Source organism: Apis cerana, linkage group LG11 (genome assembly GCF_029169275.1).
Source record: "Apis cerana isolate GH-2021 linkage group LG11, AcerK_1.0, whole genome shotgun sequence".
Taxonomy (NCBI): Eukaryota; Metazoa; Arthropoda; class Insecta; order Hymenoptera; family Apidae; genus Apis; species Apis cerana.
In genome coordinates, this window is record NC_083862.1 from 14,942,776 (window position 1) to 14,966,174 (window position 23,399).

The window sequence follows — 23,399 nt, forward strand, 5'->3', positions numbered from 1 at the left end:
CATTCGTAATTACAATCAAATACAAAGTATCGGATTGCTTGAATATATCACTCGATTTTCAATATATAATTTTTCACTATATATAATATATATATATACACACACATACACCACACACACACACACACACACATATATATATATATATTATATAAATATAAATATATATATATATATATGAATTTTTTTGTTTTTAAATTACACATTAAATCAATATAAAATAAAAAAATAATAATAAATATTTATCAAAGATAGTTATTTTCTTTTTTAACGATATGTATTCTTTATAGAATATAAATGTCAAATGTGATTGACGATACTTTTGTGATCAACTGTATAAATGATAATCAATCGGTGAAAAGTGAATACATTTACTTATAATATGTCAGAAAATAGACTTGATATGGATATTGATAATCAGAGTGAAGATGGAGAAATAAAGAAAAGCCCTTCGAAGGACATGGATGATTTTAGGTATTGAATAATATGATGCTTAATTTTAACCTCAATTTATCGAACTATTAAAATAAATCTTTGTTTCAATATATATTTATATATTATTTTTTCTTTTTATTTTTTACTTAAAATTAATAAAAATTAAATTTTATACATATTTAATAATATTTTATATATTATTATAATAATAATTTTATATATTATATTTTATATATTATCATTACAATAATAACATTTTCGATTATTGATTCTTTTTCAAGTTACATTACAATAAATTTTTTTATATATTAATGAAATTAAGAAAAATTTATATATTTAATTTAATTTGATTTAATTTGATTTTATTTGAAAATAATTTTGATTAATTGTTTTGAAAAAAGTATACTTAAAGTTTTTCAGAGGAGGATGGAGGAGATACAGCAGATTCTTTAGATATAAAACCACCACAAGCTGTTGTCCGTCATCATAAATCTAATTCATCAAGAAGAAGAGACAAACACAGTGATAGAAGAGATCGTAGAGAAGAAAAGGAAAGAAAATCTAGGCATCATGATCGTGGAGAAGATAGACATAGAGATAAACATAGACATCGTAGACATGGCATGGATATTTTGGAAAGATCAGAACGTTCTGAGGGTTCTAAACGAGAAAGAGAGAGACTTGAAAGATTAGAAAGAATGGAAAGTCATAGAGATAGAGAGTCTAGACATGATAGAAAAGAAAGAAGTACAGGAGATCGTGTTTTGGAAGATCTAAGAGAAAGGTATACAAAATTTTATATTTGTATTTTCAAAAATCGATTTTCTTAAATAAAGCTATTTTTCATGTTCAAATTTTAATTTATAGATTATTAGACAAAAGAAGGGAAAGACGAGAAGATTCGCGAGATATTCGGGATTACAAAGTGGAAGCACGTCGTGAGATGCGTTTGGATGATTCTCGCGAATTACGCGATTCACGTGAACGTAGAGAAATGCGTTTAGAAGATATGCGAGAACGTCGCGATATTCGTACTATTGAAGATATTAGAGAACGTCGTGAAATTCGAATGGAGGAACATAGACATATAAGAGTCTTGGAAGAACAATATTCTGAAACAGAGCTTATGGAACGGCCCGAGAGAAGTGAAAAACGTCATAAGAGATCACATAAACATGATCGTCTTCGTGAAAGAGACAGAGAAAAAGCAGAGCGTGAAAAGGAACACAGAGAAAAACAATTACGTGAAGCAATGGAAATTGTTACAGAAGAACCAGATGATATGGAAATTAATGAAATACAAATACCGCCAAAAGATCCAAAAGAAATGACTGAACAGGAACTTAGAAAAGAAAGATTACTAGAAGCTGATAGAGAGATGGCTAGAAGAAAAGAAGTTTCTAGATTGGAATTGGAAGCTCGACGAATGAAAAGAGGTGAAAAACGACCTTTAAGTCCAGACAATAATCAAGATCCATCTATTGTAGAATTATCAGATGAAAGTCCAAGTCCTGGTCATTCGGATGAAGTTCGTTCTAAATCTATTGAGTAAGGATTATATTCTGATATAATTCATGTCATGATTCTTCATTCTTAAAATTTCATGATTATTCATTTACAGATCTAGACATTCATCTGATGGCCAAAGAAGTATACGTGAGAGATCTTCTGATAGACATTCTTCTGATTCATCTGAATCTAGTAGCGATGATGACGATGAATCAAATGATTCAAATAAAGGATCTAATGCTGATTCAAATGATGGTTCAGATTATAATAATCCAAGTCCATTATCTGTAGATCGATTGGCTAAATCTGATCATTCTGATGGAGAATCACCTGGACATGTAGATTCAAACAGTGCATCTAAGAATGCAGAAGAAGAAGAAGAAAAAAAAGAAGAAGAGGAGCCTGAATTACCTCCATATTTACCAGCAATTCAAGGTATATAACTGATTTTTTTTTTTTTGCTAGTTTTTATTCTACATGGAAAATTTATTCTATAATAAATTTTTTAATGTTATAGGATGTAGAAGTGTGGAAGAATTTCAATGTTTAAATCGTATCGAAGAAGGTACATATGGTGTAGTATATAGAGCACGTGATAAGCGTACAGATGAAATCGTTGCTTTAAAACGATTGAAAATGGAGCAAGAAAAAGAAGGTTTTCCAATTACTAGTCTTAGAGAAATAAATACTTTACTAAAAGCTCAGCATCCAAATATTGTTACTGTTCGAGAAATTGTTGTTGGTAGTAATATGGATAAAATATTTATTGTGATGGATTATGTGGAACATGATTTGAAATCATTAATGGAAACAATGAATCAAAAGAAACAAGTTTTTATACCAGGTAAAATATAATGAAGTAATTATAATAGCAAGAAATATGAAGTATAAATGTTTTTTTTATAGGAGAAGTCAAATGTCTTATGCAACAGCTATTACGAGCAGTAGCACATTTGCATGATAACTGGATTCTTCATCGAGATTTGAAAACATCTAATTTATTATTGAGTCATCGAGGTATTTTAAAGGTTGGTGACTTTGGTTTAGCACGAGAATACGGTTCTCCTTTGAGACAATATACTCCAGTTGTTGTAACGCGTTGGTATAGAGCTCCTGAATTGTTATTAAATGGAAAAGAATATAGTACTCCCATTGATATGTGGTCAGTAGGGTAAGAAAAAAAAGATTACAAAATTAGTTATATCTTTATTTTTTAATATAAAATTATTATTGAAACTATATATTTTTTAGATGCATTTTCGCAGAATTATTAAGAATGGAAGCATTGTTTCCGGGTAAATCTGAAATTGATCAATTAAACAGGATATTTAAAGAATTAGGTACACCAAATGATCGGATATGGCCAGGATATAGTAAACTGCCGATGGTGCAAAAAATTCCTTTCGCTCATTATCCCGTAAACAATTTAAGACAACGTTTCAGCTTATCGTTATCAGATTTAGGCATTGAACTATTAAATAAGTATGTTTCTTTAAATAATGATCTTTTTATTACTTATTGTTATCTTTTTTCCTTTTTTATTTTAAACAAATGTTTTTCTAGGTTTCTTACATATGATCCTCAACAACGAATTTCAGCTGAAGATGCTTTAAAACATGGATATTTTACAGAAGCACCATTACCAATAGATCCGCAAATGTTCCCTACATGGCCTGCTAAATCGGAACTTGGTGTAAAAACAGCAAATGCTTCACCAAAACCACCAAGTGGTGGAAAAGAATATAAACAATTAAGAGATGGAGATGATGCTGATTTAAGTAACTCTGGTTTTCACATGGGTCTCACGGAAGGCGGTAGACAACCACCTGTCGGTGGTGGTTTTCATTTAAAATTTTAAATATACATGACAAATTTTATATCAAACGAAAAATAATTGTTTTTCTAAAAAATTATCTTTGTACATAATTATCCAATGAAAATAATTGTATATGCAATTAAAGAATGCTATAAATTTCACATGAAAAAAATATTACATATACAATAATTTTGAATAATTTTATCCTTTCAAACAGCTTTTGATTGAAATATTCTTTTTGAAAGTTTATATTTTATCTTATTTTATATAATTAGTTGCGATATTTATTACAATTAAGGAAAGATGAATAGTTAGATGATATAAAAAAAATATAATTCTTTATAATTTAGTTTATTGAATTTGGTACATTACAAGCCTTAAAGATTCTTTGAAATGTATATATTAAATAAAGCGTATTTCATTGTCAATAGAATTTTAATAATTCTACTTTCCAGCATTGTTCATATTTTTCGGTAGCCCTAGAAGTGAGTTTATGAGTTCAGAATTACGTTTAGAATGACAAAGACATGGTGGCAATAGCAATAATTTTGCAATCCTTTGTAGGTCGTTATTCTAAAAATACATTTTACACATTTATTAAATTAATATTATTATTAAGGTTATTTATTAAAATAAAACAAAATTAAGTGCATCATATTTCCTTACCATTCCTCTGTCATATGGAAAATTTAACGCCAACAGATTTCTGTAAGAATCTTCAGTTATTCCAAATGTTTGGTATACGATCCCCAGCATCATAATTAAGATTATCACACACTTTCTCGATATCATACTTTATTTCCAAAAAAAAAAATAAATTATCAATATGCACAAGAACGAATAAAAACGGTTTTTTTTAAATTTTTTAATTTAATTATCAATTTAAATAATTTTATATAGTTACCTGTTTTTACCTATATTATTGCAAATACAAGTATTGTTTCTGTTAGCTGTATTCTGTGGAAGTGCCCTGAGAGTTTCAAGCTACGAACTTTTATACGAATGATGTTCGTGGGGGGTTGAAATGTGATCGTGACAGATGAATCTGTGAATGACAGTTATATTCTCGAGAAAATATCTTAGAAATTCTTTCGTTCTTTTAAAATTATTATATAAAATTTAGTGAGAATTTTTATTTTTATTACTTTTAAAAGTAATAAAATTATTACTTTTTCTTTTCTTTTTTTAAAAATAACATACATGTCATTTTATCGTAACATTTCTTTACATAACAACGAATCGAAGATTTTTGAAGATTATTATTTTTGCATCCAAAGATGTCGATTATGAATTAGAAATTGAAAATAAATTCTTGATCTTTTTCTTTTTTTCCTTTAACTTTAATTATTAACTTTAATCCTTTCAAATTTCATGGAATATAAATAATTTAATTTTTTTATTGATTTTATTTTTAATATATAATAAATTAAATATATGGACGATGAAAGTAAGAATTAGAGAGTAAATAAAATAATAGGAGTAACAAAAGTATCAATATGATCTAATTAATATTGATTCTTCGCTTCTCTTAAATTGTCTTACATATCAAAAAAATTAAAAGTACTTAAAATCAAGTAAGGATTTGGCTAAGGAAGGAAATTAATAATCACTGTTTATACATTCGAACTTATTATAACACGAATATATAGTGAATGATCAAACGTCATTATCTACGTTTACGATCCACTGCTTTCAAGTTAATGATGCGATAAGAGAACATATGTATATATTTATGTTGCAAAAAAATATTGGAGTTTTCAGGTGTTCAACTTTATTTGCAATGCTTTTTGCTCGTTAATGTGTTCCTATGTTCTTTTTCATATTCTTCTTTATCAATTATATAAAGTATGAAAAGTACAAAGAAAATTTCATTAATCTCTAAAGAATAAAAATCTCAAGAAAGATATTCTATTTGGACGTTTAAAAAATATAAATCAATGATATTTCAATATATGAAATACAAAAAAAAAAAAATCTAAACAAGAAAAGTTTATCGTAATCGCAAAATTAATGCAATCTTATTATATATTATATTAGTTTTAATAATTAAAGAATTGTATTTATTCATGAGACACCTACGTAGATGAAGATGAAGAGCGATAAATACCGAAGATATTCGATATCTTTCGCATTGAGAAGTTACGAAGAAATAGAAAAGAAGTATGAGAGGACAAAGGAAAAAAGAAGTAAAAGAGAAGAAAAGAGGAAGGAGAGGAAGGGAGTTCCAATAATCCATGCACGATAATCGAAATCTTCGCGTTCTGGGTGTGGGTCACTAACCAGTAACCAGAAAGCTGACTCGAGACTGGTGTCGTGGCCTTGATTCTTAAGATCCTTCGAACTCGAAGCCATGTGTCGCGTGTCGATCATGTTACAGTTCAGTTTCTTTGACATCGAATGTATATCTTGGCGCTACAATTCTTTCGAACCAAGTTGAATAATTTTTTCATTATTTGTAAAATTTATCTTTTCTTCTTTTTCCTTTTCTTTCTTTCTTATTTTCGTCGAAACAATCATCGTAATATCTAACACTATAGATGACGTAATTAAAAGCAGTTTGAGATTTCTTCTTTTTGTAAGTATTTCTTCGTAATTTTGAACTGACAAACGACGATCCCCATGACTTTACCAGAATTCTCTGACCTTTCAAGGTATATTGTATAAATCACATAGATTGATAGAAACATGGCACGAACGAAACGAATTAACGTTTATGCCTGCCGAATTATCTATTACTTTTCTGTTAATAGCTTTCTCGTGTCATACACATCCATAGGAAAATTTTAAACGATCTTAAATACTAACTTTGGAAAGAAAAAATGCATTAATGATTTTTTTTTGATTCGACCAAATGGGCGACACAATATATCATTCTATTAGATCAAGGCTTTTGATAAATAGTAAAATAACATTTAACAAGTAAAATTTATCGTTCGGCTATCCTCGAGACTTTCCTTTTCTCTATTTCTATTCATTTCATTCATTCTTTTCACAAATCTTGTACAATTATGTCGCACGCCATATAACGACGTTACATATCCTTTCCTTATAAATCTATTTGTGATATGGTAGTTTGTCATACAAGTTATAGCTATATGATTTAATTATGCATTCCGTTTAGCCGTTAAAACGCTTTAACAGGTTCTACGTACGAAAAACTCATACAACCTGTATCGAAACACATTTGACTTCCCGATGCCAATGAACCTCAAAGACTACGTCAATAATCTGTGTTGGCCCTCGAGCACAAACTGGATCTTTCACGCTGGATTCATTCGGAGGAATGAGAAACAATTAAACATATTGACATTTTTCTAAATTTGAATACCTGTCCCATCCTGTCTTTCTTCTTTTTTTTTTTTATCGTTTTATCCTTCTTTCCCTTCTTCTAATCGCGATTCCAGTGTTAAAAATTTGTTACTTATAAAAGTTTTTTTAGTTAGTTTAGGTTTCTTGTCCAATCTTTCTTTCTTTTTTTTCTATCTCTTTCTCTCTCTTTCTCTCTCTCTCTGTTAGAAAACAGGTCGATAAAATAACCGGTCGCAAGTTCAAGGCGAATCATCGGCATTTTTACACTAAATTGCCTTATTTTTTTATAGGATGCTACAGAGATCCTCAGGCTGCAATCAATTCTCGAATTCAAGTTCTTCGAGAAGAAATCCTAATTGGTTATCTTCTGTTTCGCTTCGTGATAAAAATATAATAGAATTTAATCCTTTGTTTTCGAAACCAATTCTATTTTTCCCTTTTCGTTTTTCCGTTTTATCTTTTGTCTGGAACCACTCAATTTCTCTGGAACACGATAAAAGTCGTTCTCCCGAACTTGCATCTTATTATACAATACAAAACGTCGATCAGAGTGCATTGTATTTTTTGAACCGATGCCCAATTTATTATAAAAAAAAAGAAACATGTTTTTTTCGTGACACATGGTAATTTCATCTCTACCATATTCAATTCTTGATCTCTTGTAATTGTAATAAATTTGCGAATTACGATTGACCAGCGGATTTCATAGCGGAAATATTTATACCAACAGGTTTCCAGCATCATTGAAGCCAAGGTATATCAAAGAGAGGACGAGAATGGCATACGTAACAGAACGTGTTATCCTAGAAGCAAAATAAAATATGTACATCTTGAACATTTTTGTATTGGATATGTTTGACGAATGATACGATATCGTTTCCGCTTACCCTTGAAATTGATAATGTATCAATCGTGCTAATTTGAAGATAATAGAATACTGTCATACCTCGAACGATTTCGTAAAGGTCCCCATCAATCTTTTGAAATAGTTTTTAAAATGGTTAGTGTGTCGTAATAATGGACATAATTAAAAAATTTCATCCATACATTAAACCGGATCCGGATTGTAAATCGTAAATTTATATGATTTGAATTTTTGGACAACCGGTTCGCGTATTGTAAAATAATAAATGCACGGATATACATATATATATTATATATGTTCAAATTTGAATTTGATCGGGCAAATTTTTTTTTAAAATTCCTTTCAAACCACTTTTTGTTTTCAGAAAACTCGGAGGATCGAAGACAAGTATTATTTTCATTGTTACAAAGTAATCAATTTTCATCGCATCTTCCTTCCAATCCAATGGTACAATAATCTTTCGAGCGAGGATACATAAAATTATAAACGGTAACAGCGAACAATTTTAATGTCCCATGAAAGCAGCCGTTTCCAGATTGTTCCCTGATTGTTAATGGAATAAGGATTAAAATGGGGAGAATGATTATCCGCATCCAGAAAAAAGATAAATTCGCATACTTACGCGTGCAGAGAGATTAGAAGGCGCGAACAACTCTTGGAAAGATGCAAGCAGAGATGCAGCAACACGCACACAAAATCACGACAACGATGTGTCGTTGCCATGGCGTGTAAGGTCGAGAATTGGTGTACGTACATGATGGTTTTCTTCGTGGTCAAGGACGTCGGAGACAGGGCCTCCGCGTAGGGTGCGGGAGCCGAGGGGCCCCTGCGACGATGGAGTAGGTATATATGGGCGTCCAGCCGCGTTCAGAATACCAGATTCATGCAAGTTAGCCCTCCCCACGAGGCGGGTGGTACGCTTTGAAAAATTCATCGCGGACGACCTAGCGGTGGAGAGTTGAGGGGCCTGGTCTCGCGGCTTTTCAATCATCAATCGGGCAGTACGCTGGAATCGACTACCATTCACACCTCGGATCGGTCACAACGATCACATTGGCTCATTTTTTGGAGAACGTATTCCCTCCGCAAGGTTCGTGCGATTCTTTCACTATTCCTCGATCAAATTTTTATTCGTTTCTTTCTATTATGTGAAATTCCCTTCTATTTTTTCTTTTGTGCTGAAAGAAATTTAATAATAATCATCAAGAAAGTTTCGTCTTTAATTAATGAGAGGAAGAATAGTGCGATACGAAAGTTACGACTTTGAAAAAATTTTCTTCGACGTTGTTTATTTTAGTTCTGGAGATGATCGTTTAAAAAGGAGAAGCTCGAGAGAATGGAACAAGAAGTTTTCATTGACGAAGTTTGTGAGAATTTTTTCAAAAAAATGAATTCACGAATTCGTTGAAATTGAATACAATAGATAGGCGCAAAAATGCATTATTATTTTATCTTAATCTTAAATTTCAATAATCATTTGCAACTGTCTGTGGAATATTTTATGCATTTGTTTATTTTATATATATTTTTCTACCATAAAATGAATGACAGAATTTTATGGGTTATCTAATAATTTCTTTTTTTAATTTTTCATTATCAGAGTGATTTACGGTATTTTCAAGATTAAAGTTTTCATTTCATTAATCGAAACAAATTCTTTATGTACATTTTCAACAAAAGACATCTTATGCACGTAACAAAAATTTATCGAAACACATTTTCTGATGATAAGATAAAAACAGCGAATACAGTTTTCAATGATTTATTAAACGATCGTTAAACGTTTCGACACTCCTTATTCTCTTCCATTATTGATCCACTTCAAAAATCACTCGATATTTTATAATCTTTGTCTTGTTTAAATAAGATAAGACTCAACGAATTCTTTAAAATTTCGTACGTAACCTTTAACAATACGGGGAGGAATCCATGAAAAAAATACAATATCAGATTGTCATTAACGTTGTTTCGGAAGATCAGTACCTGACGACTTGACTGGCAAACATTGTCCTCTTTGCGGTCACTTCCACCTACGAGAGTAGCATTTTTAATGGCTAAACGCTATCATGAAGATTCAAGTAGCGGCGCGTGTCTTTGTCCTCGAGTGAATCAGCACGCAATGCCTCGCGTCCAATTTCGATTTCGCGTTATATGATGATTAAAGATTCACGTACAAGATCAAACAAGCTGCTTCGACTAAAAATATGCAAATGCCGATATTAATAAGAAACTTAATTGGACAAGACATGATTCTATCGTATTATTAACTTTAAATGTTCCACACTTTCAAGGTCTTTTAAGATTAATGTCATGTATTTACAAGTACTACACTGTACATTCTATACATTCGTAAAAAACATTCTGTCTCGAGCTTGTTAACAATCCAGTAAAGAGATAAAAAAAAAAACAAAAATTATTAACCATGTACCAGTTGGAAATGATTGTTTTTCAAGATATATGATCAATCACCAGTGCAATTGAACGGAAAAAGTTTGCAATAATCAGAATCGTTATAATGCGAAGCATATCTCATTCTTCGTATATTTTTCTTTTCCGGTATCCGTACACGCGTGTCTTAAGTGCAGGACAGGTTTGCACGCACATCACACAAATGATGCATCCAGCAATTCTGGTTTTCAAATATCGATGCACGTGTGTAGCGTATATCTACTTTTAATTACGATAATTTGTAATTGTCAAATTAATTGTCAAACACTGTCTCGATATTTAATCTATTGTATGTTGTTTGCTAATTACATCCGATTCGATCAATAACTTTGTATTCCTTCATACGCGAATATTTTTATAATCTTTCCACAGAGGCAAAAATCACTTTTCTTACTATTATATTAATATTCAGAAGAAGTAAAATTAAACGACACAGACACACTTGATGATCTTAATCATTCAAGTATGATCGATTAGATTCACTTATTATGCACGAACATTATTATTACTTTTGTTTTATTGCCAACAATCTTTAGATTTACCGATGTTCCTAGCTTTTAAAAGATCTATAAAAATTTTATGTCATTTCTATTCAACGTTTTCACGATATAATTTCGAAAAATGTTGTTCTTTTTTAGCGATGATTCTCTGGCTAACCTTAATCTTCGTGACTTCGGTAGCTGCAGGACCACCTTATAGAAAGACAATACCTGATATATTACAACCACCTCCATGGGATTCTGTAGAAGAAACAGACGTAGAAATCATCAATGTGCCATTGTTTCAACGTGATGCTGTCGAAGGTCCACCAACGATCGATTCACCGTCGTTAGATCCCGCCATTACTCACGAGGATTACGGATCTCGAAGGTTTCCTTTGCGCGATGCAGTCGAAGCGTTGCCCTCAAATAAGATCGATTCTCAAGTCGATAATTTACCCCTGCAGAATTTCAGAGAGTCAGTATTTATTAGACGTAATATTACATATCTTATTAGTATATAAACATGATCTTCGATATCGAATTATTTCATTTGTAAATGATCGATAATCATCTTTCATGATTAATTTATCAACGATTGCGTGTCGAGATTGCAAATCGAAAGTGTATATGGAGCTACTCGGTGTTTTCTTCATTATCTTTTTGTTCGTTGGATAATTAATGAAGGATGATTTATGTTGCTTTAGCGATCGAGTGCCTTTAAGAGATGCCGTTGAACATCGTGAAGCTCCCTTCTTTGGGAACGTCGATCACGAATCGATTTGGATCGAGCCATTAGCTCCACCAACGTTAACAAGAACGGAACAAATCATTAATCCAAAAGTGGTTTGCCATTTAGACTCTAGCGCGGTACACAGAGTAGAGCCATTTTCTTTGTTTCCTCAATCCATACCACACCACCGATGCAGCCATTTGATATACATCGCGGCCACTTTAGGTAACTTAGTTTTTCGATATTATATCGAATCGATTCGTTTGTATTAATAAATATACATGTAAATGGCGAATAAAATTTTCTTAGATCCAGAGAAGATGGTTATCGTATCGAGAGATCGCGAATATGACGAGATCAAGGGTAATGTTGTAAATCATTAATTATTTCGCGAAAAGGATACGATAAAAATCCGAGTCCCGTTAATTTATTCCGTTCAATTCAAATATAGGTGGATACAAAACAGTAACGGGACATCGATCGAGGGATCCAGCGTTGCAAGTGCTCGTTTCGATCTCGGTTCCAAATCGAGGAAAATTGTTTTCTGAACTAACCAAAAACTATTGCGCTCTCCACTGCGAAAAATTTGCCAAATCCATCATAAACTTTCTCCAAACGCACGACTTCGACGGAGTGGAAATCGACTGGGAAGGATCGGCGAATCATTCGAACGATTTCAAACTATTGTTGAGGACGATTAGAAAGCTTTTCGTTGATCAACAATACGTTCTTGCAGTGGTTCAAAGGCCAGAAGATCCGGTTGATCTAGAAATTAGTTCTGTGGCCGATCTGCTTCTTCTGAGAGCGTGGAGGGACAGTCCAGCTTTCAGAAGGGAAAAATTGGCACTTCATCTGGCTCCTCTGAAATACGTAGCTCGAGTGACTAACAAATGGATCGATCGTGTGCCGAGAGAACATAGATCAAAGATCGTTCTTGGTTTATCCGTGTTTGGACAAGGATATACATTGAAATTCGAGAACTTTACGAATGCTGGCGCGCCTATCGTTGGACCAGGAATCGAGAATACACATGACAAGCAGAAAAACGGAAGGATGGCTTATTACGAAGTAATCGTTCGATATTGTTTATTTTAACCTGAAAATAGGTTCTTTCTTTTTTTTTTATTTATACTTATCATTGCATCCAGATATGTGAGAAACTGGAAGAAGGATTGTGGACTGCCGGAAGAGACGAAGAAGGACCGTACATAAAACGTGGAGATCAATGGATTGGTTACGAGGATCCGTTGACTGTGAAAATCAAAATAGCATACATTAGATCGATGAAGCTTGGCGGAGTTTCTTTGTGGTCTCTCGATTTGGATGATTTTCAAGTTAATAAATTATTTTCTCTTCTCTAATTTCTCGCACTCATTCTTAATATAAGATTAAAATAAATGTTGCTATCAGGGTATTTGCGGAAACTCGTGGCCCATGTTAAACGCTGCAACGGAATCGATAGGCTTTTACGACGAGACGCAACTGGGAAAATGTTCTACAGATGGACTTTCTATCGATCCCCAGAATTGTTCAGGATTTTACTCTTGTCACAACGGTAACAAATTCTGAATCTTTTTTTTAATAATATTGATTAATTTACAAAGATCGAATTAATTTTTCTATTTAAAAAAAAAACCTAATGGACAATATTTTTTACTCAATTATCATTGTGTGTACAGGAGTACGATATCGGGGTCAATGTGGACCCGGGAAATATTTCAATTCGAACAACGGTCGTTGCATAAAAACGAATTCGAATGTTTGTAAATCCGGCCAATTCAATCGAATTCAAGAAGATCGTTATCAGAGTGAAATAAGAGAGTCACAAAAATTGCAACATTTAGAGATCAAGTCGGAAAAGGGTCTCCGAGTAGTGTGCTACGTGACTTCATGGTCGTTATATCGCAAAGGAGATGGATTATTTGTTCCAGAACGTCTAAACTCTCGTTTATGTACAGATATAATTTATGCGTTTGCTGGACTGAATCCTGATACGTTGCTTATTCAACCGTTGGATCCCTGGGTTGACATAGAATATAGTAAATACTTACCAAAGTATCAAAATATATTGTTAAAATAAAATCACATGTTATCCTGCTTGCTTCATTGAGATTAAATCTTCGTTATTATTAAATAAATAAATATTTTTAGATTTGTACGAACGAGTGACAAAATTGAAAGGATCAAGAGTGTTATTAGCCATAGGAGGATGGACAGATAGCACTGGTGATAAATATTCTCGTTTAGTCAGTAGCGGTGTTATTCGTCGCAAGTTCGTTTCAGCCACGATAAATTTCTTAAAAAAGCATAACTTCGATGGTCTGTCCTTCGAATGGAATTATCCAAAATGCTGGCAAAGCAACTGTAAAAAAGGACCGGATACCGACAAACCCAATTTCACCAAATTGATCCAGGAATTGAAAAATGCGTTCGACCAACAAGAACCAAAGTTAACACTTGCTGTGGCCTTTTCTGGCTACAAAGAGGTGATCGATAGAGCCTATGAAGTGCGAGAAATTTCAAAAATAGCGGATTTTATATCTGTAATGACGTACGATTATCATGGTGCTTGGGAGTCGAAAACGGGGCATTTGTCACCTTTGTTCGGAAACGCTGCCGATATTAATCCGTACTACAACATCGTGAGTTCAACGATACATTACATTTTATAAAACAAGAGAAACTATATTAAAAATTTTCTCTTTTTTAGAATTCCACGATGGAGTACTTGGTTAACCTTGGAGCAGAAAAATCGAAGCTTCTGGTAGGGATACCTTTGTATGGACAGGCTTATCGATTATCCAGTGAAAATCTGGCAAATCTTGGCGATCCGACAACTGGTCCTGGAACTGCTGGAGAATTTACAAAGCAACCTGGAATGCTGGCGTATTACGAAATTTGTGATAGAATCAAATACAAGGGTTGGAAAACTGGTTTAGGTGGAAAATCTAACATAAAAAACAAATCACTTTCCTATTTTTCCATGAAATGATTTTGAATTGACCTTAAACATTTTTTAGGTCCAAGTGCTTACCTCAAAGACCAATGGGTGGGCTACGACGACCGGGAGAGTGTCTACGCGAAGGGGGAATACATTTTACAAAGTGGTTATGGAGGTGCAACACTGTGGACCGTAGACTTGGACGATTTCTTAAATCGTTGCTGTTCGGAGTCGTTCCCACTATTAAAGAGTATAAATCGTGCATTGGGCAAGTGAATCATTAGATACATTCTCATTTATCAGATAGAAATTGCACGGCCTATTAATACGTCGTTATACTTATTACATTTATTATCGTAGGTCGTTTAAAAAACAAGGAATTTTCTGAAGGATGCCAACGACCAGCAGAACCAATTACACCGCAACCTCCAACGTTGACAACTCACAGTGATGCCGTGGAAGAGACTCCACGGCCAACCACACCGATGACTAAACCAACCATGTGGCCAACGTGGACTGAAAAGCCAAGCACAAGCACTCAGCATACGAGTACAACCTGGCCCACCTGGACTTGGAAACCAAGCAAGAAACCAGACACAACGACTACCATGAGCAGTACTACAATCTCTTGGACCCAATCCACCAACGCATGGACTTCAACCAAGTATTAAATCTTAGTATAAATAAAATTAATAATATTATGTAATGATAAAACTTGCAAGTTTTTTTAAATTTATATTTTTTTGTTTAAAAAAAATTAAAGAAAGCCATCAACAGTGGAATTAACGGAAGTAACGGAAAATGTGGAAAAACCAACGGATTCTTCAAAGCCGGGAACGTCGTGTATGATAGGAGAATATGTACCAGACCCTGAAAGTTGTAAAAACTACTTTAGATGCGTGCTCGGCGAATTGCAACGCGAACAATGCGCGCCTGGATTGCATTGGGATGCAAGACGAAGCATTTGCGATTGGCCAGCTGCAGCGAAATGTCAAGTGGAAACTGGTAAGACCGCTTTATCATCTATATATATATATATATATATATCTATATATATATATATATATATATATGTTTGTTCATCGGAGAAACATTTTTTTAATTTAAAAAATAAAAAACATTGGATATTTTTTTTATGTAATAATTATGTAATAGTATCTTATTTATTACACATCACGCTAAATTCTTTCTATTAATTGATTTTCGTTTTTCAAAATAACGCCATTAATACTTTGAATTTTATGCTGAAACGTGCAAATAATGAGTAATTATATTACACGGAAAACTCAATTCCTTGTTTTAATATAATGATTCAATAGTAATTTCTTCAAGAGTTGTCGTTAACAGACATATCGGTTCATTGGCAATAACGTAAACCTGTTTATTCGCGCGTGGCAATAATCATCTTCACTCCTGCGCATATTTTTCCACCAACCGCCTCCAGACAAACATCTTCCCTTTATAAATCATTCGATTCTCTGCGACACTCAGTATCACTATTTCTACGTGTTTATCTCCTTGTTGAGAGGAAAAAAAAATGACACCATTCTATATCGTTCACGTAACTTTCATTTTAATTTTAATAGATTCTGCCTCGATGCAAGTGCATAAAACATCCCAATTGTTTAACATTGGTACATAGAGAAATGAAATGAACGAAGAAACGATTAATTGTAAAACTCATGATAAACCTAAACGCAACGTTTTGTTCTTTAAAGTAGGTTCTGTTACCCAGAGACCATCGTGGACCGCGACGACTGTTAAAACCACCACCACCACCACGAAGAAACCATCATCTACGTTGGCAGTGTGGCCATCCTCCACCACCCAGAAACCGATCTTCATGAATGGTTCCAACGAGAAACCACAAAAGAATTGCGTCCACGGCCAGTATTACTCCTATCCAAATTCCTGCACGAGCTTCAGTATTTGCGTGAATGGGAATTTAATCTCTCAACAGTGTGGGCCAGGATTGAATTGGAACAAAGAGAAAAGTATGTGCGATTGGGCGTTCAAGAATCCTTGCATCGAGAAACCGAAAAAGACAGCTCCGTTGCTTGCGACGGATATCAAGTCCATGGTATATGCTCTAACGTCCCTGTTTTAAAATTGTAAAGGATAAAGATTAAATTTTCTTTCTTATCTTCTCCCAGCCATGCACTCCTGAAAGCTACTCCAGCGTTCCAGGCGATTGCGAAAGTTTCAAGGCGTGTTTGTGGGGTCGGTATGAGGTGTTCCGTTGCGCTCCTGGATTGCACTTTAATCAGAGAACTCGTATATGCGACTGGCCATCCAGAGCCAATTGCCAAGATAACTCTGTGTCGACGGACGACCAGGATTCCGACGATAAACCGATTCGTCCATCCAGTACCGAAAAACCTTGGGCAGCGAGCACCACACAAGCAACAACCGCCTTACCATCGGCCGTGATACATCCTGAGAAAGTTTCTCCGTTGTCCGGATATTACAAAGTGAGATTACTGTCATCATTCAATGAATTAACGCGAATCCAAATCGCTTCAATGATGATCTCCCGTTAGATCGTGTGCTACTTCACGAATTGGGCTTGGTATCGAAGAGGCGTGGGTCGTTATGTTCCTGAAAATATCGATCACACTCTGTGCACACATATCGTCTATGGGTTTGCAGTTTTGGATTACTCGGATCTGATCATTAAAGCCCACGATTCTTGGGCCGATTACGACAACCGTAAGAAGTGATTTTTTTCTCTAAAAGAGCATTAAAGAAATATAAGTATAATATTTTATATTTTTCCCCAACAGGATTTTACGAGCGCGTAGTCGCGTATAAGAAACGAGGGTTAAAAGTGTCCCTTGCTCTCGGTGGTTGGAACGATTCAGCTGGGGATAAGTATAGTCGTTTGGTGAACAGTCCCACGGCCAGGAAGAAATTTATCGCGCAAGCAGTCCAATTTCTAGAAAAATACGATTTCGATGGACTTGATTTAGATTGGGAATACCCAGTTTGCTGGCAAGTACGTGCAGACTGATATCAATCTCTCCTTTCAAATTCTCTTTTCTGGAATATTATCAATCACCCTTGCCGTAGGTTGACTGCAAGAAAGGGCCGCCTTCGGACAAGCAAGGTTTCGCGGATTTACTGAAAGAGCTCAGCAACGAGCTAAGGCCTAGAGGTCTGTTACTTAGCTCCGCAGTTTCACCGAGCAAACAAGTGATCGACAAGGGTTACGACGTGCCCGCCCTCGCCAAATACTTGGACTGGATCGCAGTGATGACTTACGACTACCACGGTCAATGGGATAAAAAAACTGGCCACGTTGCGCCGCTCTACTACCATCCCAACGATGATTACTATTACTTCAATGCAAACTATTCTATTAATTATTGGATCGCCAAAGGAGCTCCCCGTAGAAAAATCGTTATGGGTATACGTATATATACACTTCCTCTATTGAAAACACAAATTAGTCATCTGATTGATTTATTTCGATGACAGGAATGCCACTGTACGGACAGTCGTTCTCCATAAACGACCCCAGCGCGGGTACAGGATTGAACGTAGCAGCTAGCGGTGGACAGGCAGGAGAATTTACTCGAGCTGCTGGATTCCTGTCCTATTACGAGATTTGCGATAGGATACGGAATCGTGGGTGGAACGTCGTTCAAGACTCGCAACGTAGAATGGGCCCTTATGCGCATAAAGGCAATCAATGGGTCAGCTTCGACGACGCCGAGATGATTCGAAGGAAAGCTGAGTACATCAGGAGTATGGGTCTTGGTGGTGGAATGGTATGGGCGTTGGATCTCGATGATTTCCGGGATCGCTGCGGCGAGGGGCCGCATCCTTTGATGCATACAATTCAAAAAGTATTAGCTAATCCACCGAATGAAGATGAGAAACGTAATCTTTCTTTCCATTCTTCTTCTTCGTTTCTCCTTGTGACTTTTTATCAGTTAAACATGTTGCTTTGCAGCTGAAAAACCATCGATCACAGTGGAGGATTTGGATCAAGATGCAGCGGTACCCACGGTAGCGCCCGCTACTGTTGAAACGCCTGTACCATCGTCGACTTCGACAGATCGGGTGCAATTTGAAAATGGTTTTAAAGTGGTTTGTTATTTTACGAATTGGGCCTGGTACCGTCAAGAAGGAGGGAAATTTTTACCGGAAGACGTGGATACTGATTTATGCACTCATGTTCTATACGGTTTCGCGGTACTTGATGGATCTCAGTTAAGGATAAAATCGCACGATCCATGGGCTGACATAGACAACAGTAACTATTAAGATTCATCTCCTCGTTGTGCTTCTTTTCTATCTATGGGTCGTTATATTCTCAGAATTTTTTCAGAATTCTACGAAAGAATAGCAGCGTTGCAATCGAAGGGTATAAAGGTGTTGATGGCTATAGGGGGATGGAACGATTCTGCAGGTGACAAGTACAGCCGTCTGGTGAATTCGCCATCGGCCAGACAAAGATTCATAGAGAACGTGATCCAATTTATCGAAAAATACAAGTTCGAAGGATTGGATCTAGATTGGGAATATCCAGTCTGTTGGCAGGTGAGATAAACTGATATGCTTATTACAATTTCCGTCCGATTTCTAAGATGATTTGACGAGTGAACAAATTTTAGGTTGATTGCAACAAGGGTCCAGCATCGGATAAGGAAGGATTTGCCAGTCTAGTGAAAGAATTGAGTGAAAAATTTAAACCAAAAGGATTATTATTATCCGCTGCCGTTTCTCCCAGCAAACGAGTTATCGACACGGGTTATGACGTGCCAACCTTGGCAAAATACTTGGATTGGATATCTGTAATGACTTACGATTATCATGGTCAGTGGGATAAAAAAACCGGTCATGTGGCGCCTCTGTATCACTTACCCAATGATTGGGAGCCGACATTTAACGCTGTACGTACTTTATGTTATAATTATCCACGATAAATGAATGCGATACGAGTAATTCTTACATCATTTTTTTTTTTTTTTTTTACTTTACAGAACTTCTCTATTCATTATTGGATAGAGAAAGGTGCTCCAGCGAGAAAACTTGTTATGGGAGCACCCTTGTACGGTCAATCTTTTTCTTTAGCTGAGAGAACACAGAGAGGATTGAATGCCCCAACTTATGGCGGTGGTGAAGCCGGAGAAGCAACAAGAGCCAGAGGCTTCCTTTCCTATTACGAAGTAAGTATTTTCCATTTTCCACTTTCTAACTTTTCGTCGTAGATTTTTATAGATATCTTTTATATCCCTGGACAATTACAGATTTGCGAAAGAACGTTGAAGAAAGGTTGGACCGTCGTTCAAGACAAGAAACGTCGTATCGGCCCGTATGCGTTTAAAGGTGACCAGTGGGTTAGTTTTGACGATGCCAGACAAATTAAACTGAAGGCAGAGTTTATAAAGGATCTTAATTTGGGCGGTGGCATGGTGTGGGCCCTTGATTTAGACGATTTCAAAAATAGATGCAACTGTGAACCTAGTCCACTTTTGAGAACCATGAACAGAGTTCTAAGAAATTATCCCAAAGGCCCATTGTGTCCAGTAACGAGTGGTAAATTGGTTTTAAAAAATTGAAATTTCGTTTATTAAATAAAAATGAGAAATTAAAGTAAAATGAAGATAAATCTTGAAAATAGAATTTATGACAATCGATATCGGTGAAACCAGCGTGGAGTCAACGACTAGTGAGCAACCAAGTTGGGAAGCTACCACTTCTCATAGGCCAATGTACTTACCACCGACGACCGCAGATCCGTGCACCGACACTGACGACACTATCGAAATAGAAGCTGAACCACCATTAATAGGCACTTCGCCAGAAGATTGCGGTGGTCGTGTATTCGTCCCCCACAAAAAGGATTGCTCCAAATACTTCCTGTGCAATTTTGGAAAACTCACTGAACACTCTTGTCCTCCTGGTCTTTACTGGAACGAGAACCGTTGCGATTGGCCTGAGAACACAAAGTGTAAAAGCTCCCAACGTCAGGTGAACAGTTGAAATTATTCTAATTTACGAATCTTTCTCTTTCCTTCTTTTTTATAAATCTAAATTAAATTTCCAGTCCAATCAATTACTCCCATTAATCTTCGCTCCAGAAACGGACGAGAAGAAAGTAATTTGTTACGTAACAAAGTGGGGAAGAAAGCGATCTGGAGCAGGACAATTTCTACCCGAAGATATCGACCCGAATTTATGTACCCATATCGTTTTTGGCCCCGTCAAGGTGGATCCGGAACGACTAACCGTACAAAGTCCTCAGAGCAGCAGCCAAAAGGAATTCTTTGATAAAATAGTAGATATTAAAAATAAAAACGGGCTGAAGATTTTGCTTAGTTTAGGAGGCTGGGAAGAATCAAAGAACAACAAGTATAGTAAATTGGCGCATAATCCGGTGGAACGACAGAGATTTGCACGTCATGTTTCTCTTTACATTCAGAATCATGGCTTCGATGGCCTTGATCTTCTTTGGGAGTATCCAGTATGCTGGCAGGTAAAAATAGTTACGCAAAAATGACGTAACAAATAAAATGTTTCAATAATAAGTAAATTTATCATTTATCGTTTCTTAAAACTTAATTGTTTTCTTGTCAAGAATTACGGTTATTTTACATTTATAATGTTACATATATAATATTTTAATTTTCGACTTTACAGGTTGATTGTACTCGTGGTCCATTGAGCGACAGAGAAGCTTTTGCAGCTTTGCTTAAGGAACTGAGCATAGCCTTGAAATCTAAAGGATTGCTCCTCTCTACTGCAGTTTCTGCTAGTAAAGAAGTTATCGATGTAGCTTATGATGTTCCAGCATTAATCAAATACGTTGATTGGATGAACGTTATGAGTTACGATTATCATTCTAACTTGGAGAGTAAAACTGGCCACGTTGCGCCGCTTTATCATAACCCAAATGAACAAACCAAATACTTAAACGTGAACTTTTCCATAACTTATTGGTTGGAACAAGGTGTGCCATCGAATAAGCTCGTAATGGGTATACCAACGTACGGACAGAGTTTCACGTTATTGAGGAAATCGCAAAGAAACGAAACGCCAGGCTTTAACGTGAAAGTTTCTGGGCCTGGATATACAGGCGATTTTACCAAATCACCTGGCATGCTTGCTTATTACGAGGTATGAATTCATCGATTGATAAATAAATCACTTTATATATAGTATGTACTATACATAAATGATTATATAACACACTTAGTAACTGTTTAATGCAAATTACCATCGTAAATTCTTTTATATAAATTGCGACTTTATTTTTACGTTCCAAGTTTAAACCGAATGTTTTTCCTTTTACGTACATTTTCATAGATATGCGATAATGTGAAAAATAAAAATTGGTCGGCTATTAAGGATCCGAAGAATTTGGTTGGACCATATGCTACGAGAAATGATCAATGGGTCAGTTATGAGGATATATCAAGTGTAACGCAAAAAGTAATTGACGTCTATATATGATGCAACAAATTTAAGATAAATGTTTATCATTCATATATATAAACATTCACATATTTTCTTCAGGCAAAATTCATAAGAGATTTAAATCTTAGCGGTGCTCTGATTTGGTCCTTGGATTTGGACGATTTTAAAAATCAGTGTGGTTGTGGAAAGTATCCTTTAACAACAGCGCTTAGCCAAGGAATTAGAGGAGAACGAGAACTCAGAATGGATTGTACTTGAGATACACGTATCTTGAACAAATATGCAAATGATTCACGAATAACGATTCATTTACATTGTGTTCCACTTTCACGGATAACAATAAATCTCGGATCGCTCATAAATCATATTAGTCAATGTAAATACTGTATAGCACGAAGTTACAAATACTTTGCAAAGAACAATATGATTTAGAGAGAAAAAAAAGGAAAAAAAAAAAGATTTATCTTGACGATTTCGCATCGTATTATGATTTCCAATCGTGTAGGATCGTAATAGGATCAAATAGGATTTGATCTACGTATTTCCATTTGGTCCACGTTATCTTCCGATTCGTGATATAATAATATGTTTGCAACGAGTGATGTTAATTATATGTTTATTTTATATGCTGTGTTAATTAAATACATCTTCGTTTAATGTCTTTAGACGAAGATGTATTTAATTAACATAATATATAAAATATACAATTTAAAAAAATTTGTATTCATCCTATATTTCTTTTTTCTTTAATGATTTAGCTGTCTCGTTAAAGAAAAACATTACTTACAATAAATCGGAAGATAAAAATTGATAAAAACAATGATTTGATTCATTACAAACATTGATTGCTAATTCATTTTTATGAAAAAAGAAGAAAAAACTGTGAAATGATTAAGGATTAAAGGAAAATTAAAATAAGAAAAAATTATTTTTGGATGATAAAATTTTTTATTATCAAAAAGAAAATAAATTAAAAATGAAAAGAATATAGATTTGACAATACATTCTATAAAAGACAATCTTTAATCAAACTCACAAATACACGCATATTATAGTATTAATACAATTTCTATAAACATCTGTATCTTATGTATGACTTTAAATACATCATGTCATAAATAGAATAAATTTATCATTATGCGAATGAATCATTTATCCCAAAGAAATGATATGAATAAATGGTACTATTAACTCTAATAAAAATTTTTAGAAATTATAATATTTCACTTGTAAAATTTGTTTAATGTACATATCTACAAATTTATCGGTTTAAATTTTTGATTTCGATGAAAATACCATTTTTGATTTTAATTTTTACTTATATTATGTTAGTATAAAATTTTTAAGAATGATCGAAATATTATCAGATAAAATATATATTTTTAGTATAAATTTCCATTGAGATTGTTTGTTCAAAGTTGGAATTAATTATATGAGTA

General features: G+C 34.4%; 2 protein-coding genes and 1 long non-coding RNA gene across 5 annotated transcripts; 2 read left to right on the top strand and 1 right to left on the bottom strand.

Annotated features, from left to right (window-relative positions):
- Positions 1-139: 139 nt before the first annotated feature.
- Positions 140-4,193, top strand: LOC107996001 (cyclin-dependent kinase 11B). 2 transcript variants are annotated; one of them, XM_017053846.3, is made up of 8 exons: positions 140-474; positions 848-1,219; positions 1,303-1,983; positions 2,057-2,379; positions 2,462-2,788; positions 2,851-3,115; positions 3,196-3,426; positions 3,508-4,193. In XM_017053846.3, the coding sequence occupies exons 1-8, from the start codon at positions 383-385 to the stop codon at positions 3,800-3,802; spliced, it is 2,586 nt and encodes an 861-aa protein (XP_016909335.1). In that variant the 5' UTR covers positions 140-382; the 3' UTR covers positions 3,803-4,193. The 2 variants fall into 2 exon arrangements, with proteins under 2 accessions (XP_016909335.1, XP_028521545.1); XM_028665744.2 differs by having other exon boundaries at positions 183-474; positions 837-1,219.
- A 471-nt stretch (positions 4,194-4,664) lies between these two features.
- Positions 4,665-11,025, bottom strand: LOC114577261 (uncharacterized). 2 transcript variants are annotated; one of them, XR_009832078.1, is made up of 5 exons: positions 9,918-11,025; positions 8,557-9,112; positions 7,957-8,477; positions 6,041-7,872; positions 4,665-4,805 (listed from the first exon to the last, which is right to left on the bottom strand). It is a non-coding gene; the product is annotated as an uncharacterized LOC114577261 (long non-coding RNA). The 2 variants fall into 2 exon arrangements; XR_003697170.2 differs by having other exon boundaries at positions 4,671-4,805; positions 5,840-7,872.
- Positions 8,888-23,108, top strand: LOC107995941 (probable chitinase 10). Its single transcript, XM_017053720.3, has 29 exons — positions 8,888-9,024; positions 11,021-11,339; positions 11,569-11,819; positions 11,904-11,957; positions 12,046-12,662; positions 12,743-12,928; positions 13,005-13,149; positions 13,274-13,633; positions 13,746-14,236; positions 14,305-14,533; positions 14,615-14,803; positions 14,896-15,199; positions 15,299-15,540; positions 16,254-16,615; positions 16,689-17,006; positions 17,076-17,244; positions 17,319-17,530; positions 17,605-17,941; positions 18,013-18,417; positions 18,491-18,793; positions 18,869-19,080; positions 19,155-19,433; positions 19,524-19,709; positions 19,791-20,079; positions 20,165-20,514; positions 20,591-21,019; positions 21,184-21,660; positions 21,850-21,975; positions 22,060-23,108. The coding sequence occupies exons 2-29, from the start codon at positions 11,023-11,025 to the stop codon at positions 22,216-22,218; spliced, it is 7,998 nt and encodes a 2,665-aa protein (XP_016909209.2). The 5' UTR covers positions 8,888-9,024; positions 11,021-11,022; the 3' UTR covers positions 22,219-23,108.
- The last annotated feature ends 291 nt before the right edge of the window (positions 23,109-23,399 follow it).